Here is a 16774-nt window from a genome sequence, read left to right as displayed (position 1 = left end):
TTTAGATGTCTTAAGAAATGTATTAATTAGGGCTACAGCTAATGGTTATTCAGTTGTTTATTTGTTTAAATAATTGGATTTAAAAAAAATAATAATTTAGTATTTTATTGGGGGTGGGGGAAAGGTATTCCAGAGGTGCAATGTGCAAACTGAAGGTTATGAAAACAAATATAGTGAAGGTATCAAGCTATGCTACACACTACATGCAAAAAAAAAAAAAAACTTACATTATAAAATAATAATGTAAAAAATAATATTACATTATTAAAAAAAAACAATGTGTATAGTGCATAGACACAATCAATAATAAGATTGTCATTTATTTTAAATATCAATTATTTTCTCTTCTTTATATATATAGATTGCTACTAAATGGAATTGCAAAAATAACAATGTCTCAAAAAAACTGCCCAAACACTCCTCCCTTCCGCCACTGGCTGGACAAAACCAACTTATGCCCCAATCTCACTTGAATGGTTAAGCTAATGTCGCTAAATGTACATTTTAAACTTGTTTTTTTTGTATTTTTATCTCTGTCTGCATACTAAATTGTTATTGAATACACTTCAACTCACTTCAGGGCAACTTTGTGTTTATTGTAAATGCACGGCTGTTTAATTGCTTCTCTAAAAACCGAAATCACATCAGTCATGCTGTCATAAAGACCAATGAATTGCATGCCAACTTCAAGATGTTGATTTATGCTGCAGAGAAGATTAGCTTTAAGATTAGCTTAAAGCTTTAAATCATCCAGACAGGAAGGGTGTTCATGTGAGTGACCTAGGCACCAGCCACAACACTGACAGGATGCAGAGTTATTTGTCTGAAATGAACAAAACATTCTAGTCATTAACAATCTCATCACAGATCTGGCATCTGCAAGGGAGTGTCAAGAAGAAAACTGTCATTACGTCAGTGCTGGATATTGTTCGAATCCATGTGACAACCCTGAAATCTTCTGGAAGAAATTTCAGACTAATGAAGTTTAATTTGAGGTCTGTTTGGCACAAACCAAACATAGCTCTACAGTGCATATACTGTAGGTAATACCATGACCAGCCAGCAAGCATACTCTGGTGTTGCTTTCAACAGGACATTATTGATGAGAACACGTTTCAGCCAAAGATCTAGGTTTATGGCGTAGACTAATTTTCCAGCAGGTCAATGGTCCAAAGCACACAGCAAAAACTACAAAAGAACAGGCTTGAATCCATTTGAACATCTGTGGTATGACCTAAAAAACTGAAGTCCAGAAGCTTGGAGCAAAAATTCATTGAAGAATAGGAAAAACGTTCATAAACTAAATGTGCAAAGCTGCTGCAGACACGGAAAAGACTAAAAAGAGGCTTTGAAATACACTTTAAAAAGTGAAGGCAAATCTGAAGACTTCATCCTCGAAGAATACATAAAACATTCTTGATACATGACTGTATTTAATGTTGATTACAAAAAAGAAGAAGTAATGAGTGATAAATTATGTTTTCAGATACTTGTAAACACCACAGATAAAAAATTCCTAAGCTTAGCAAGAAGGCATTTATTTAACCAGAAATACAATGTAAAAGTTTTTCACAGTGTTACTGTTTTAATGTAAAATAGCTAAAATATGCAAATATCCCTGTGATGTAAAGTAGAATTTTCAGCATCATTACGTTAGTCTCCAGTGTTACATGATCCATCAGAAATCATTATAATATGCTGATTTGCTGCTCACAAAACATTTCTTTTTAATATTTTTTAATATGTATTTTTTTTGCAGGATTTTTAATAAAATATAACGTTGGAGGAAAAGTATTTTAAATATAAACTTTTGTAATATTACTAGAGTTGTTCCGATTCCGATACTAGTATCGGAAATATCTCCGATACCACAACAAATTCTGGCATCGGCATCGGCGAGTACATGAACCCATATACCGATCCGATACCATTTTCAAGACCTAGTTATGAACGCCAGCTTTGCCTAACCGCTGCACGGTTCTTCTTCGCTGCTCAGAATGCATTGCAAACACAGGCCGTTGTGCTGTAATGCCACAAGCAACCCCTGTGTAGAGCAGCGAAGAAGAAATGAAAACGCGTTAGCAGCACTGATCTATATATGACTGGATCGCTCATCGCGTTCTAAACTGCCAACAGACAGTGAAGCCGCTTCTATATTATAGATCAGTGGTTAGCAGTATGTCCGCTGTTTAGCAGTATTTCAGACTGGACCAACCAGACAGTAAAACGGCAACTAGGGACCAAGACGGTGCTGCAAATTTTAAAATGTGATGATACCAGCGTCTCTGTAGAACCGGTAGTAAGTTTGAGTATATTCGTTACCCGCAGCTGCGTTCAGTCGCTTCCGTGTTAGTCTAAGCGCAGGGCTCCAGACTGTAGCCGAATATATATACTAGTGTCTGTGAATATTAAACTGCAAAATACTATTTAAATATTACTCCTGCAAATTCTACATCTCTGTGGGTGACGGGCGCAGATGCGCCGAGCTCGCGGTTTTGTAGTCTCTGCCGTGTGTCACTATATGAGGACATGAACGCATAAACCGTCACTTCATGAGAATTTAACGTTTCATTTGAGAAAACTGTCATATCATAAACACAGACACTCAAAGATCTTCATGGCGAGTAAATTGACAATATATTAAGCTACTGTTGTAGCCTACAGTAGATTTAGCTACGTCTCTATGTAGTAATAATACGTCTCTATTAATAATAATAATTATGCCTAGACGGTTGCTTGTTTTTTACTTGTTTTGTTGTAAAGAGATTATCTGATTAATATAGATATTTTTATATTCCTAGACTTATTTGTTGCAGTTTTTTATACACCAATATTGTAAAACTAAAATACTAAAATACCTTTTTTAGTTTGCGGTGTTAGATTTTTGGCTGCATTTGAAGTTCTTTTTCGCTTAAGAAATTAAATAATATTACTGTCAAATTCATGTCAGATAATAAAAATACTGTAATAAATACAGTAGTTAACCATGTATTTGTTCATGTTTTATCAAGGGATAAGTCTGGAGCACACCATAAAATAATTCTAGAAATTTACACAGGGCTAGTAGTATATACAGCTGTATATACAGATACACACCCAGGTATCGGATCAGTACTCGGTATCGGCCGATACCCTGAGCCCAGGTATCGGAATCGGTATCGGGAAGAGAAAAAGGGTATCGGAACATCTCTAAATATTACTAACGTCTTTACTGTCAGTTTTATGCATCCATGTGGAATGAGAGCATATAGATGCAACAATTGCAATTTTCTTGTCCGATTCAATTATATTATATATTAATTATATATTATGATAAAAGAAATGATTAAGCATTACAATTCCCCCAATCTGGAATAAGTTAGATTGTCTCTCACTTAACTCTCAAAATAAAGTGCTCTGTTACTGGAAAGGTAGAAATTAGTTGCTGTATAACAAAACCGATGTCATTTCCTACGTTTATAAATGTTAAAACATTTTAAAATGTTATGAAATTATGAACAAATGTAAACTGAAAACGAAAAACTCAGAAACTGAAAACCTGAACCTGAAACCTGACCTGAAAACCTGAAAACCTCGGAATCGTCCGAGCTGATCATGCAGAAAATCGCTAATTCTGGTCACTTGTGGGTCGATTGGTGTATCTCTAGTACAGAATGATTAGCAATACCTACAAAGTATTGGCAGTTTAAAAAAAATAAAAATAACAATTTATATACATATACACACACATATATATATATATATATATATATATATGTATTATTTATTTATTTTTTATATTCCCGATTGATCTTTAACACTACAGAGCTATGTAACAAACTGGGTTCCAAACCAAACTCTAACCCTCATCCACTTAAAGACACACTTTGATAACCTGACAGGAGTGAATCTTTCCCAGAGGACTCTGGAGACACGATGAAGAGAGGAAACAAGATTCTGATGAAACTTCTGACAAAGGGTCCTACCTACATTCCGTTTTTAAAGGTGGGAATCCCAGTGAGAGACAGAGATGGTGTCCTCAGGGTCTCTAACAGAATACAGAGACTTGTCTTATAGGTTACTACTCCTGGGCAAACAAGCTTTTAAGAAGCTAAAACAGCCACAAACACACACACACACACATAAAACTCTAAATCATATCCACCTTATCCATAAACATCACATGGGAAATTCTTTTTTCTTCTTCCTCCCGTGTCTCTCTTTTTCTCATAGTCGTCTTAAACGAAACCTCTTGCGGCCCTGTTAACGAGTTTTAGTTCATCACATTCATCCTCTCATCTGCACTGTTTATATCCTCCCTCAGCTGGCTAGTAAATTGAGAAGCTTTTAATTAGAGGGGTATCTTGGATAGTAACTGTAATAACGGCATAATATTTTCTGCTGCAGTGCTATAGCCCCATAGAGACAGCCTGTAAGTTCACACACAGTCCAACCCTGAAATTAGTTTCTCACCACACCGAAATAAAAATGTAGCATCCAAGTCGATTTACTTATATAGCGCTTTTCACAATGCACATTATTTCAATGCATCTTTAAAGAACGCCATGATGTTAAAGTTTAAAATATCTTAAGTTCACTCATGAAAACTCTATGTCGCTGCTGCTGCTGCTGCTGCTGCTGTAGAGCAAGTAGACCTGCTTCTGCTAAAAGCTCGGATCATAAATTTAAAGGAAACATGCTGCTGCTGCTAAAGTGAGGAAGATCCTTCAGAGCAGATCTAGGCAGGTGGTGCTGGGGAGGTGGTGGGCTAACATGAGGACACGCATAGCGTGCAGACATAGCAATCATTGAATATGTCCCGTATATTTACAGTACAAAAAATAATAAGTATGTGAATCTGACTGGGTGGGAACATTGCATGGCATGAACCAATTAGAATGCAAGTACAGTTTCATGGCTGAACTTTTAATTTCTTCATGACTCATATTCACATTTAGCAGATCAGATCTTAGTGATAATATAGTTTGCATTTTGCAATGTTACAAGCAATCAAGCGGCACTTTGCACAGGCATAATTATTTCATCACTGAATAGAAGTGTATTTTGAAAATGATTTTGCTCCTAATGTATTTATATGGTGATATACTGTAATGTAAAAAAAATTCCACATATGTACCATCACATACATTTCTGGCGAATTAAATTGCTTGTACTGTATGTTTTTTTTTTTATTTGGATCATGAAAAGGTCACACAATAATTTTTACAGAGTAACTTAATTATAAAAATATTATGTCATACTCTACACATTTTTCTTTTTTCCTAATTTTTTTGGCAAACTCTTCCTTTACACTAGGGCTGCATGATTATGAAAAAAATCATAATTGTCAATTATTCCCTTGAAATTGTAACTGTGATTATAAATAAAAATGATCACAATTTACAATGAATAATGTTTATTCCATTGTTTGATGCAACTGCATGCCGTATTTTTATATGAAAATAAACAAGCTGAAAACACTAACTGAAAAACCTTTAGTGCTTTTCTATGGTATTAAGCTTCAAATGTCAAATATACATCGGACTGGTTTCTTCTTTAAATTATAAAATAAGTTAAAATATGAATCATATAATAATGTTATACTAAAACTAAAACAATGGAAAAACCCTTAATATAACATGTAGAAAGAAATAAAACATATCTTAAGCATACAGAATAACATAAGTGGACTTTGAACGATTAATTGCCGCTTTTAACGATTGCGTAATTGTGGCATCCATAATTGTAATCGCGATTAGAAATTTGATTACTTGTGCAGCCGTACTTTACCCAATGTATATGATGTAACTACTAATAAAGTTACTCATTTTTTTTTACTTACATTTGGTGAGTATTATGATGAACTCTGTTCATACCAGTGTTGCCATTGTTAACTTAAACTATTAAAAATGGTTTACAGTTACTAAAATAAAGCTGAAATATATACAGCATATAAAACTAAAACATAAAAAAAAAAAACTTTAAATTAAAGTTAGAAATGTTGACAAAAATGACAATTTTTGTCAACATTTTGACAAATGTTGACAAACATTTGGCGTCTGTACTGCATTTGAGCTCCGTCACTATATTCTTTTTATCGACTATTTTTAACTTTAAAATCAATTTTATACACCATCGTTTCCGTTTATATAACGTGTGAATATATCCTCTATTGTATTCTACAACAAAAACAATTAGAGCGCCTCGCTATCACTAGTTTTATTTTGATCTCCCGGGTCAGCTATTAGCTTATAGCCCGTTAGCATCAGCGGCGTGGTTGCAGCTAACTGCGCTTACATTGCTAATACTCTATTCACACACATTACCACTGCTGTACTCACTGTTACTTGCTTTAATGGCGGATGAATCTCTACCTTTGATTGTCGAGGCCGTGGGGAAGCAGATTCGCGACCTGGAGGTGAGGCAGGCCCAGCTGAGAGAGCGGAGAGCCGCGCTGGAATCATCCCAGGCTGAAACTCACAAGTCCAGGGTAAGTATACAGCGTGCTGTTAACAGTCACACCAAGTCTACTCCGTGTGTTTCTCTGCACAGGCCCGGTGCACCCAGGACGCGATCTTCCCAGATGTCCTTCACTCCGACGCCGGGACACCACGGACCCTGGGTGCATCCACAGCGGAGGACGCGAGCCGGGCCCTGGGCAACGACTTCTCCCCCTCCTGCCTTCGAGATCTCCATCCGGAACCGCTTCGCTCCCCTCCGCGAGACAGGACACGACGCTGTGATCATCCGAGACTCCATCGTCCGACACGTCCATGCTACGTTAGCCGAAGGTAAAGTGCACACTCATTGTTTCCCTGGTGCTCGTGTTCTCGATGTTTCTGCGCAGATACCCGCGATCCTGAAGGCCGACGAGAGCCCCAGATCGGTCGTGCTCCACGCCGGGGTTAACGACACCACGCTGCGGCAGACGGAGACGCTGAAGAGGGACTTCAGCAGCCTGATCGAGACGGTTCGCAGCACGACGCCCGCGGCGACGATCGTCGTGTCAGGACCACTGCCCACGTATCGACGAGGACATGAAAGGTTCAGTAGACTTTTTGCTTTAAATGAATGGTTGTTGTCATGGTGTAAAGAACAGAAACTGCTATTTGTTAATAACTGGAATCTTTTCTGGGAGCGTCCTAGGTTGTTTTGTGCTGATGGCTTACACCCCAGTAGAGTCAGAGCGGAGCTGCTTTCTGACAACATCTCCAGGACACTTCGCTCCATGTGACTAGTAAGACAATACTCAAATAACTATTATGATGAGTTTTGTTCCACCCGCTTAAATGATAAAAGTACTTGTGATGTAAAAACTATTAAGACTGTGTCTGTTTCCCGAATAGTGAGGTCAAAATATAAATATAAGGTAGGATCTAGAAAAAATCTTATCATGATTAAACCAGAAACATGTAAAGTAATTGAACAAAAACAATTTTTAAAGTTTGGGCTCATAAATATTAGATCACTCACACCCAAAGCAGTTATTGTAAATGAAATGATCACAGAAAATAGTTTTGATGTACTCTGCTTGACTGAAACCTGGCTAAAACCAAATGATTATTTTGGTCTAAATGAGTCTACTCCACCAAACTACTGTTATAAGCATGAGCCACGTCAGACTGGCCGTGGCGGAGGTGTTGCAACAATATATAGTGATATTCTCAATGTTACCCAGAAAACAGGACACAGGTTTAACTCTTTTGAAATACTTCTGCTAAATGTTACACTGTCAGACATGCAAAAGAAATCTAATGTATCTCTTGCTCTGGCTACTGAGTATAGACCACCAGGGCCATATACAGAATTCCTAAAAGAATTTGCAGATTTCCTCTCAGACCTTCTAGTTACAGTTGATAAGGCGCTAATCATTGGAGATTTGAATATTCACGTTGATAATACAAATGATACATTAGGACTAGGCGTTTACTGACCTAATAAACTCCTTTGGAGTCAAGCAAAATGTCACCGGGCCCACTCATCGTTTTAATCATACACTAGATTTAATTATATCGCATGGAAGCGATCTTACTGCTATAGATATTGTACCTCAAAGTGATGATATTACAGACCATTTCCTTGTATCGTGCATGCTGCGTATAACTGATATTAACTATATGTCTCAGCGATACCGTCTGGGTAGAACTATTGTTCCAGCCACCAAAGACAGATTCACAAATAACCTGCCTGATCTATCTCAACTGCTATTTGTACCCAAAAATACACATGAATTAGACGAAATGACTGACAACATGGGCACTATTTTCTCTAATACATTAGAAACTGTTGCCCCCATCAAATTGAAAAAGGTTAGAGAAAAACATACTGTGCCATGGTATAACAGTAATACTCACTCTCTCAAGAAAGAAACTCGTAGTCTTGAACGCAAATGGAGAAAAACTAACTTGGAAGTTTTTAGAATTGCATGGAAAAACAGTATGTCCAGCTATAGACAGGCTCTAAAAACTGCTAGGGCAGAGCATATACACAAACTCATTGAAAATAACCAAAACAATCCAAGGTTTTTATTTAGCACAGTGGCTAAATTAACAAATTACCAGACACCACCTGATTCAAATATTCCACCAACGTTAAATAGTAATGACTTTATGAATTTCTTCACTGATAAAATAGATAACATTAGAAATACAATAGCGAATGTAGATTCTACAGCATCTAACACTTCAGTTTCATCCATCGCACCCAAAGATAAACTGCAGTGCTTTACAACTATAGGACAGGAAGAGCTAAATAAACTTATCACTGTATCTAAACCAACAACATGTTTATTAGATCCTGTACCCACTAAATTACTGAAAGAGTTGTTACCTGTAGCCGAAGAACCACTTCTCAATATCATTAACTCGTCGTTATCTTTAGGTCACGTCCCAAAACCATTCAAGCTGGCGGTTATTAAGCCTCTTATTAAGAAACCAAAACTAGATCCTAGTGTACTGGCAAATTATAGGCCAAATCTTCCATTTATGTCTAAAATTTTAGAAAAAGCTGTGTCTGCTCAATTGAGCACCTTCCTGCATAAAAATGATCTGTATGAAGAATTTCAGTCAGGTTTCAGGCCCCACCATAGCACAGAAACTGCACTTGTTAAAATTACAAATGACCTGCTTCTTGCGTCAGATCAAGGCTGCATCTCATTTCTAGTCTTACTTGATCTTAGTGCTGCGTTCGACACCATAGATCATGACATACTCATACACTGATTACAAAACTATACAGGTATTCAAGGGCAGGCTCTAAGATGGTTTAGATCCTACCTGTCCGATCGCTACCATTTTGTTTACTTAAATGGGGTGTCATCTCATTTATCATCAGTAAAATATGGAGTGCCACAAGGCACGTCCTAGGTCCCCTTCTATTTTCAATATACATGTTGCCCCTTGGTAATATTATTAGAAAATACGGAATTAGCTTCCACTGTTATGCTGATGATACTCAGCTATATATCTCAACGAGACCAGATGAAACTTCTCAATTATCTAAGCTGACAGAGTGTGTTAAAAATGTAAAAGATTGGATGACAAATAATTTTCTCTAATTAAATTCGGATAAGACAGAGATATTAAATATTGGACCAAAAAACACTACACAGAATCTTGTAGATTACAATCTGCAACTAGACGGATGTACTGTTACTTCCTCTACAGTCAGAAATCTGGGTGTTATATTAGACAGCAATTTGTCTTTTGAAAATCATATTTCCAATGTTACAAAAACTGCATTCTTCCATCTTAGAAACATTGCCAAGCTACGAAACATGTTATCGGTTTCTGATGCAGAAAAGCTAGTTCATGCATTCATGACCTCTAGACTGGACTATTGTAATGCACTTCTACGTGGTTGTCCTGCTTCGTCAATAAACAAGCTACAGGTAAGTCCAAAATGCAGCAGCTAGAGTCCTTACGAGGTCAAGAAAATATGATCATATTACCCCAATTTTACAGTCTCTGCACTGGCTACCTATTAAGTTCCGTATCAGTTACAAATTATCATTACTTACCTATAAGGCCCTAAATGGTTTAGCTCCTGCGTACCTAACTAGCCTTCTACCACACTACAACCCATCACGCCCCCTAAGGTCACAAAACGCTGGACTTTTGGTAGTTGCTAGGATAGCAAAGTCCACTAAAGGAGGTAGAGCTTTCTCACATTTGGCTCCCAAACTCTGGAATAGCCTTCCTGATAATGTTCGGGGTTCAGACACACTCTCTCTGTTTAAATCTAGATTAAAAATGCATCTCTTTCGCCAAGCATTCGAATAATGTATCTCTTAAATTGTGAGTGTAGTTGCATCTGATCAAATGTGCATTTTTATTCATTAGCTTGGGTTAAACTAATTTTACTTTGTTGGATCAGCAGCTATGCTAATGATGTCTCTATTTTGTTTCTATGTTTTGCCACGGTAGGATTTACACAAGCTCCAGTCTGGATCCAGAACACCTGAGAAGAGATGATGCTGATCCTCAGAGGACCTCAGATGATGCTAACCCTGAATCAACAAACAGAACTAACAAATATTGCTACATGTGTGACTACATCATATAATAATTATTAATTAATATGAATAATGTTCATCGTCTAGCTGACTACGTCTTGTATTAATTTTTTCTAAAAATCCTGTCAAACGTGCACAAACTGACAGCCACCACCATAAGCTACTACTAAATATTGTAGAAACATAATTTTCTGTAAAGTTGCTTTGTAACGATTTGTATTGTAAAAAGCGCTATACAAATAAACTTGAATTGAATTGAACAAACGCACATAATACCACTAAAACTAAATTTAAAACGAAAAAAAAATAAGAGCTAATGCAAAATATTAACAAACACTATAATAGTATATAAATAATACTAATAACGACAGTTTTGCCTGATTTGCAGATTTGCCAAACCTCACACAACACAGACACATCCAGCACATCCCGATATATCATGACACTGATATAGTTTCAGTCCGCATTTGTTTAACACAACCATGCTTGAAATTTAAATCTGTATGTGTATCTGTGTGCACACCATCATTCAGCACCACCTCACTGAATCCATAATCACATCCATCACTGCGATCACAAAACAGTTTTCTACTTAGAGCTTGAATATTCCACCCATACAACATCATCTCCACCTCCTCCAGTCTCTGCTTTCACCTCCCTCACAATCCTCATACATCAACCAATACTTCTTTATCTTCACTTCTCCCTTTCTCCTTCTCCTCTTCATGCTAAAAACAAAAGCTAGTCATTTCCACCTCTTTCATGAAAGAGGTTGTGTCACATACAGTGAACAAGTGCATCTGTTATGAACTAAAATCGATCATCTCCACTGAACGTGAATACCGAGGAAACATGTTGGAAGAGAAATGAATGTTCTGGAGTTAGGATGGCTGGGCGGTGGCTTAGAAAGATTTTTCCTTCACTGGAAAGCACAGAACAACCTGTGATTTACATTTAGATGGAACTGAACAAACTCTGCTCAGCCAGCCACGAGTGGGAGAACACTCGTATGGAATTATTTAAATATTTCCCCTCTGCCACCTTGGAAAAAAGGGGGGAAAAGAGAAAGGTCGAAAAGAGGGAAAAGGGAGTTCAGTGGAATTCATCATGCATTTAAAATGAAAAAGTGCAAAGCTTTGAGCTCTGAGGGCAAAGAAGCTCAATTAAACTGCTTATCCATGTGAATATGTCCTGCGCCCACAGATTGTCTATTATTGCAGGATGATAATATCAACACTTCAGTACGCCTGCACAATCATAGAAAAAAACAAGATTACAATGACACATGTAGCAATTAACAAGTCTGCTCCTGTTGCATCAAAATGTGTGTTTTATAATGACAACCAGTCAGAATGAGCTAGATTTATGAGGTCTAATCCACAGATGTGTGTTTTACACTTAACTTTTGATTGACACACAAAAATTAGTGGTAAAAGAGACATCAAACCTTACATGCAAAACCAAAGCACTGACTGAATTTTTGGATTTTCTAGATAAGAATGTTATTACAATATTTTTATGGAACAATTCTGGCAAACAGCTGTTTTTTTTTAAACATAAATTTAGCTAATTTAGTTATTTTTTATTATAATTCTCTTCTCACAGGCCCTACAATGCAATATTAAACAGTATCTTGTTTAAAGTTTAAAATAAACATTTGTTTACGTATTTTACATATTTTTCATACGTAGAAGACAACAACAAGAAAAAACTTTTCAGTGGAGTGTGTGTACAAGGGAAAAATGTGATAAGGCAAAGAGACGCAACAACATTCTTATCACACTCAGCAGGCTCCAAATGCATCCCATCATTGAGTATACAGTCTCACAGCCCAGAAGAACAGCACTGACCTTCACACACACATAAAAAACACAGATACTATAAGGGCCAAATGGCAAATTTCTGCACAAGCACATAAAGGCAAAAGCTTTTAGCTACACAATCTTGATTTTTATGCCTTAACACATTAACACATTTCTTCGTAAAAACAGACAAAATGTGACAGAATGCAGTTCATAATGGAATGCAGGTACATGTTTGATTCCATAATGAAAATTAAAAGGGATAGTTCACAGAAAAAAATAAAATGAAAATTGACCCTTATGTCCCCGCTGATTTCCATAATATGGAAAAACATACTATGGAAGTCAATGAACGTTAATTGAACGTTCGTTTACAACAAAGGAAAGTCTCCTCTAGGCTTATATAGAAATCCTCCAACATTTTTCTTTACAAATCTTCGTTTTGTACTTCTAATTCGTGATCAGTGTTTACACTACGTCTACATCCTACGTCATCTGCTGGAATGCCACTCTCTAGTGAACACGCGAATGACAGTTAGCGGAAGCTAGAGATCACAGTTTATAAAGTTTTTAATATTTTTCTTACACAAACACATTGATTCAAATAAGAAGGCCTTTATTAACCCCCAGGATCCATGTGGGGCACTTTTTATGATTGATAGATGCACTTTATTGGGCTTCAAATCTCAACCCCCATTCACTGCCATTATAAAGTCTGGAAGAGCCAGGACATTGTTTAAGTTATATACACTAGCATTGCTTGAGCGTGAGTAAATCATGGGGCAATTTTTAATTTTGGTTCAACTATCCCTTTAATTAAGGGTGCGTAAATGATAAGAGAATATACATTTTTAGGTGAACTATCCTTTTAAGAGTAATCTGACTTATTCTACAGTCAGTCTTCTCTTTCAGGTCAAAGACGGTCCACTTTGCCCTACAATGAGATATTTTACAACCCCCAAAATTTGTCTGAGATGGCAAAATCATGTAAATTACACTATGCAACCATATGCATCTGTATTAGCATCTGTATTAGCATATAATACTGTTTAAAAGATTTGGATCTGAAAGATTTTTAATGTATTTGCTCACTAAGGCTGCATCTATTTCACCAAAAATACAGTAAAAATTGTGAAATATTACAATTAAAAATAAATGTTTTCTATTTTAATATATATTTTAAAGCTGAATTTGAATAACATCATTACTCCAGTCTTCAGTGTCACATGATCCTGCAGAAGTCTTGCAATAGATCTTTTATTATATTAGATTTTTTATTTTATTATTCAAAATAGGGCAGCAGTGGCTCAGTGGTTCATGTAGGTTGTCTACAAACTGGAAGGTTGGTGGTTCAATCCCTGGCTCCACCTGACCAAGTGTCGAGGTGTCCTTGAGCAAGACACCTAACCCCAGCTGCTCCCGACGAGCTGGATGGCGCCTTGAATGGCTGACACCGCAGTCGGTGTGTGAATGAGTGTGTGAATGGCTGAATGTGAGGCAAATTGTAAAGCGCTTTGGATGGCCATGTGGTCTGTTGAAAGTGCTATATAAATGCAGTCCATTTACCATTTTACCAAAATAGAAATCTAAACATCATTCAATGAATGTCTTTACGGTCACTTTTGATCAATTTAATGCATCTTTTCTGTATAAAAGTTTTTTTTTATTATTAAATGACCCCAAACTTTTGAACAGTAGGGTACTTGCATGAAGCATTTGCAAAGCTTAACATCATAACCAACAATCATATGGTCCTTATGATCTTGAATATACAGTACACTTAATATTTGCTGGATCACACCAGCAAATACAGTTTTATATCTTTATTTTGAACTTAAAAAAAAGATCCTGTGGACCTTATAAAGATGTGCCGACTCACTTTAAAAAAAGACAAAGTACAAAGGCTGTTCAGCGTTCGACTGCAAAATTTCCAAGCAGCACATGAACGTTAATTACTGTGACTGACTGGATCACTCAATTAACTGATTAGCTGATACATGAATTACTGCAGAATAATTATCTTCTGATGTGGATTTACAGGCATACTGATCAAGCTGTCTGAACGAGCAACAGCACAGCAGAATTAAAGACTGGCCGTCTGCTTGAATGATGGACAGATGGATGTATGGTTGACTGACCTGGGGTTTAAGCAGGGGTAGGCGGATGTGAGAGAGAAGAGCAGGAAGCTGTGATTGACGTGAGGGAGCATCGTGGCGGACCCAGCTAAGGAGAGCTGTTACCACGGTTTCCTCTTCTGGAACGTTCATGTCGTCAGAAGCTAAAAGCTTCTCCACCTCACATGAAGGCAGGAGCAGAAACTCCTGATGCCTCATGACCTCCATGAAGTGCTCCTACAGAGAGGGAGAGAGAGAGAGAGAGAGAGAGGGAGAGATAGAGATTATCTGGACTGGTTAATGGAACCGAGGATAAGGTTGTCAAAGCATACACACCATCAGTGTATGTGTGTGTGTGAGTGTGTGTGAGACTAGTGGCCCTTCAGCATAGCAACGTACAAAACACACAGTGATCGTGCACTCCTGTAAGTCAATTTGGCAGACAGCATCTGCCAAGCAAAGAAATGATGTTTAGATCAGGTTTGGGCTGGTAGATGTTTAGCCACAATGACACAATTTATAGCAGTGCAGCTTTGCACAATAACACAAAATCACTGAGGAACAACAGCTTATTATTATTGCACAGGTTACATTATGTGTACCAATTATAATGAAATATAACTTATTAATATATCATATACATAGTTGTACAACAGTTCAAAAATTTGCGGCCAATTTTTTTTAAAGTTATTAAATACTTTTATTCAGCAAGGATACATTAACTTGATCAAAAGGGATAAGAGCATTAATAAAAAAATGTAACTTACTAATCATTAAAAAAAAAAAAATCACTGCATATCTGAAGAATCATGTACCCCTTATAATTGGACTAATAGCTGCTGAAAATTCAGCTTGCATCAAAGAAATAAATTACATTTTAAAATATATTATAACAGAAAGACATTATAGTTCACAATATTACAGGTTTTATTCCTTCTGCTTTTAAAATTTTCCTAAATCTTCCCAAACCACAAACAGTAGTTATTGTACATACATATACGTTTGTCTGTCTGTCTAGACAGATAGATATTCTCTTCCCTTAAAAAATGTCTGTAGCATTGATTTCCCTGCTTTCTTTGCAGGTCTGTTACCAAACATGGCCACACATCCCATAATAAGAAAGAGAGTGGGAATACCAAGTGGACTACAGAACTGGACATCATTGCATTGCTGGGGGATGGGAGGGATGAAATAAAAACAAGGGAAAGAAAGCCAGATAGGAAACTGGATGGAAAATGGAGAGCAAGTTTTCACTGCAGTCTCCATGACAACCCCCCTGTTGTGAACTGTGGGCGGGCTATTATGGGTTATATTTTCTTGAATGAGTTTCCCTCAGGAGCAGTGGAACATCAAACGCCGAGCAGAAAATTTGCGAAGAGGAACAGTAGCATGTCCAATTAAATAAACTTGCCTCGTTCAGGGAACTTTTTCAGCACTAGTGCTTCCACGCCTGTTAAAACGGGCTCAATTGCCCACTCATAAACCTACAGGCACAGGCAGCCACATGGACACAGATGGCAATATATGAATACAAATACACACACCCACTGTAGTAGCAGCTCACATAGACGCAAGCAAAACGCTGAAGGACAAACAAAAAAATATATACAGCGACTCTGTAAGTTAAAGCAATAATGTCCTCTAATTCACTAAAGTTTTCCTTCAGTATGCACTTGGTTGGGAGGTGGACAACCAAAGAAGAAAGAAAGAAAAGTGATAAAAGAAGAAAAATGAGGCAGAGAGAGAGTGGTGCTCACTGAAGATAAAAAACAAAGAGATTTAGTAGAAACTCCTCTCGACTTTGCCAGAATATTATCTGTACTAATTAAGTCTGTAACTATTTTCAGTGTGAGTGTGTTTGCTCACCATGGTGTAGTTGTGTGCCACCTTATGGAGGTCCAGACAGCCCTGAGCATCTGCAAAAGACCGAATGCCCAGGCAGTTGGAAGGATGGAGTTGCTTCATTAGATAACTGCAGCAGGCTTGAACCACCGCAGACAGCTGCAGAAGACAGGAGGCAGACAACAAACTCTCTATAGTGTCCTCTCTCAACTCCAGATGCCCTGGAGAAAGAAAGACAGTCATTTCGGTTAATGGATGTTAATAATTATTTATTAAGCACACTACTGTTTAAAGGTTTGGGGTCAGCAATATATTTTTTTAAAGAAATTTATACTTTAATTCAGAACTGATGCAATATTTTTTTTAAGTTTAAAGTTTCAGTTCTCATTTCAGTTCCATTTAACTGTATTAATATTTCATTTACATATATAAATGTAAATGTGTGTGTGTGTGTGTGTGTGTGTGTGATATTGAATATTTACTTGTGCATGGTAATTGGCCATGTTTACTGATTACATCCAGTG

At 37.0% G+C, this 16774-nt stretch overlaps 2 protein-coding genes across 3 annotated transcripts in view; one reads left to right on the top strand and one right to left on the bottom strand.

Moving 5' to 3' along the window:
* The window catches only part of LOC132142244 (uncharacterized), a 124266-nt gene extending 113516 nt beyond the window's left edge, over nt 1-10750 (top strand). Inside the window, exons 2-3 of the mRNA XM_059551961.1 lie at nt 6532-7216; nt 10404-10750. Coding sequence (XP_059407944.1) covers nt 6563-7213 — 651 coding nt within the window. The 5' untranslated portion in view covers nt 6532-6562 and the 3' untranslated portion in view covers nt 7214-7216; nt 10404-10750. The remainder of the gene's footprint in view (nt 1-6531; nt 7217-10403) is intronic.
* The window catches only part of LOC132142243 (kelch-like protein 5), a 55180-nt gene that overhangs the window by 9216 nt on the left and 29190 nt on the right, over nt 1-16774 (bottom strand). For both annotated transcript variants that reach the window (XM_059551960.1, XM_059551958.1), the window contains exons 4-5: nt 16275-16471; nt 14433-14645 (exon numbers count right to left, since the gene is read on the bottom strand). In XM_059551960.1, the coding sequence (XP_059407943.1) occupies nt 14433-14645; nt 16275-16471 (410 nt within the window). The remainder of the gene's footprint in view (nt 1-14432; nt 14646-16274; nt 16472-16774) is intronic.

The sequence above is a fragment of the Carassius carassius genome, chromosome 6 (genome assembly GCF_963082965.1).
Source record: "Carassius carassius chromosome 6, fCarCar2.1, whole genome shotgun sequence".
Taxonomy (NCBI): Eukaryota; Metazoa; Chordata; class Actinopteri; order Cypriniformes; family Cyprinidae; genus Carassius; species Carassius carassius.
The sequence above is the reverse complement of the archived record's forward strand: the minus strand, read 5'-3'. Positions and strand labels throughout refer to the sequence as shown.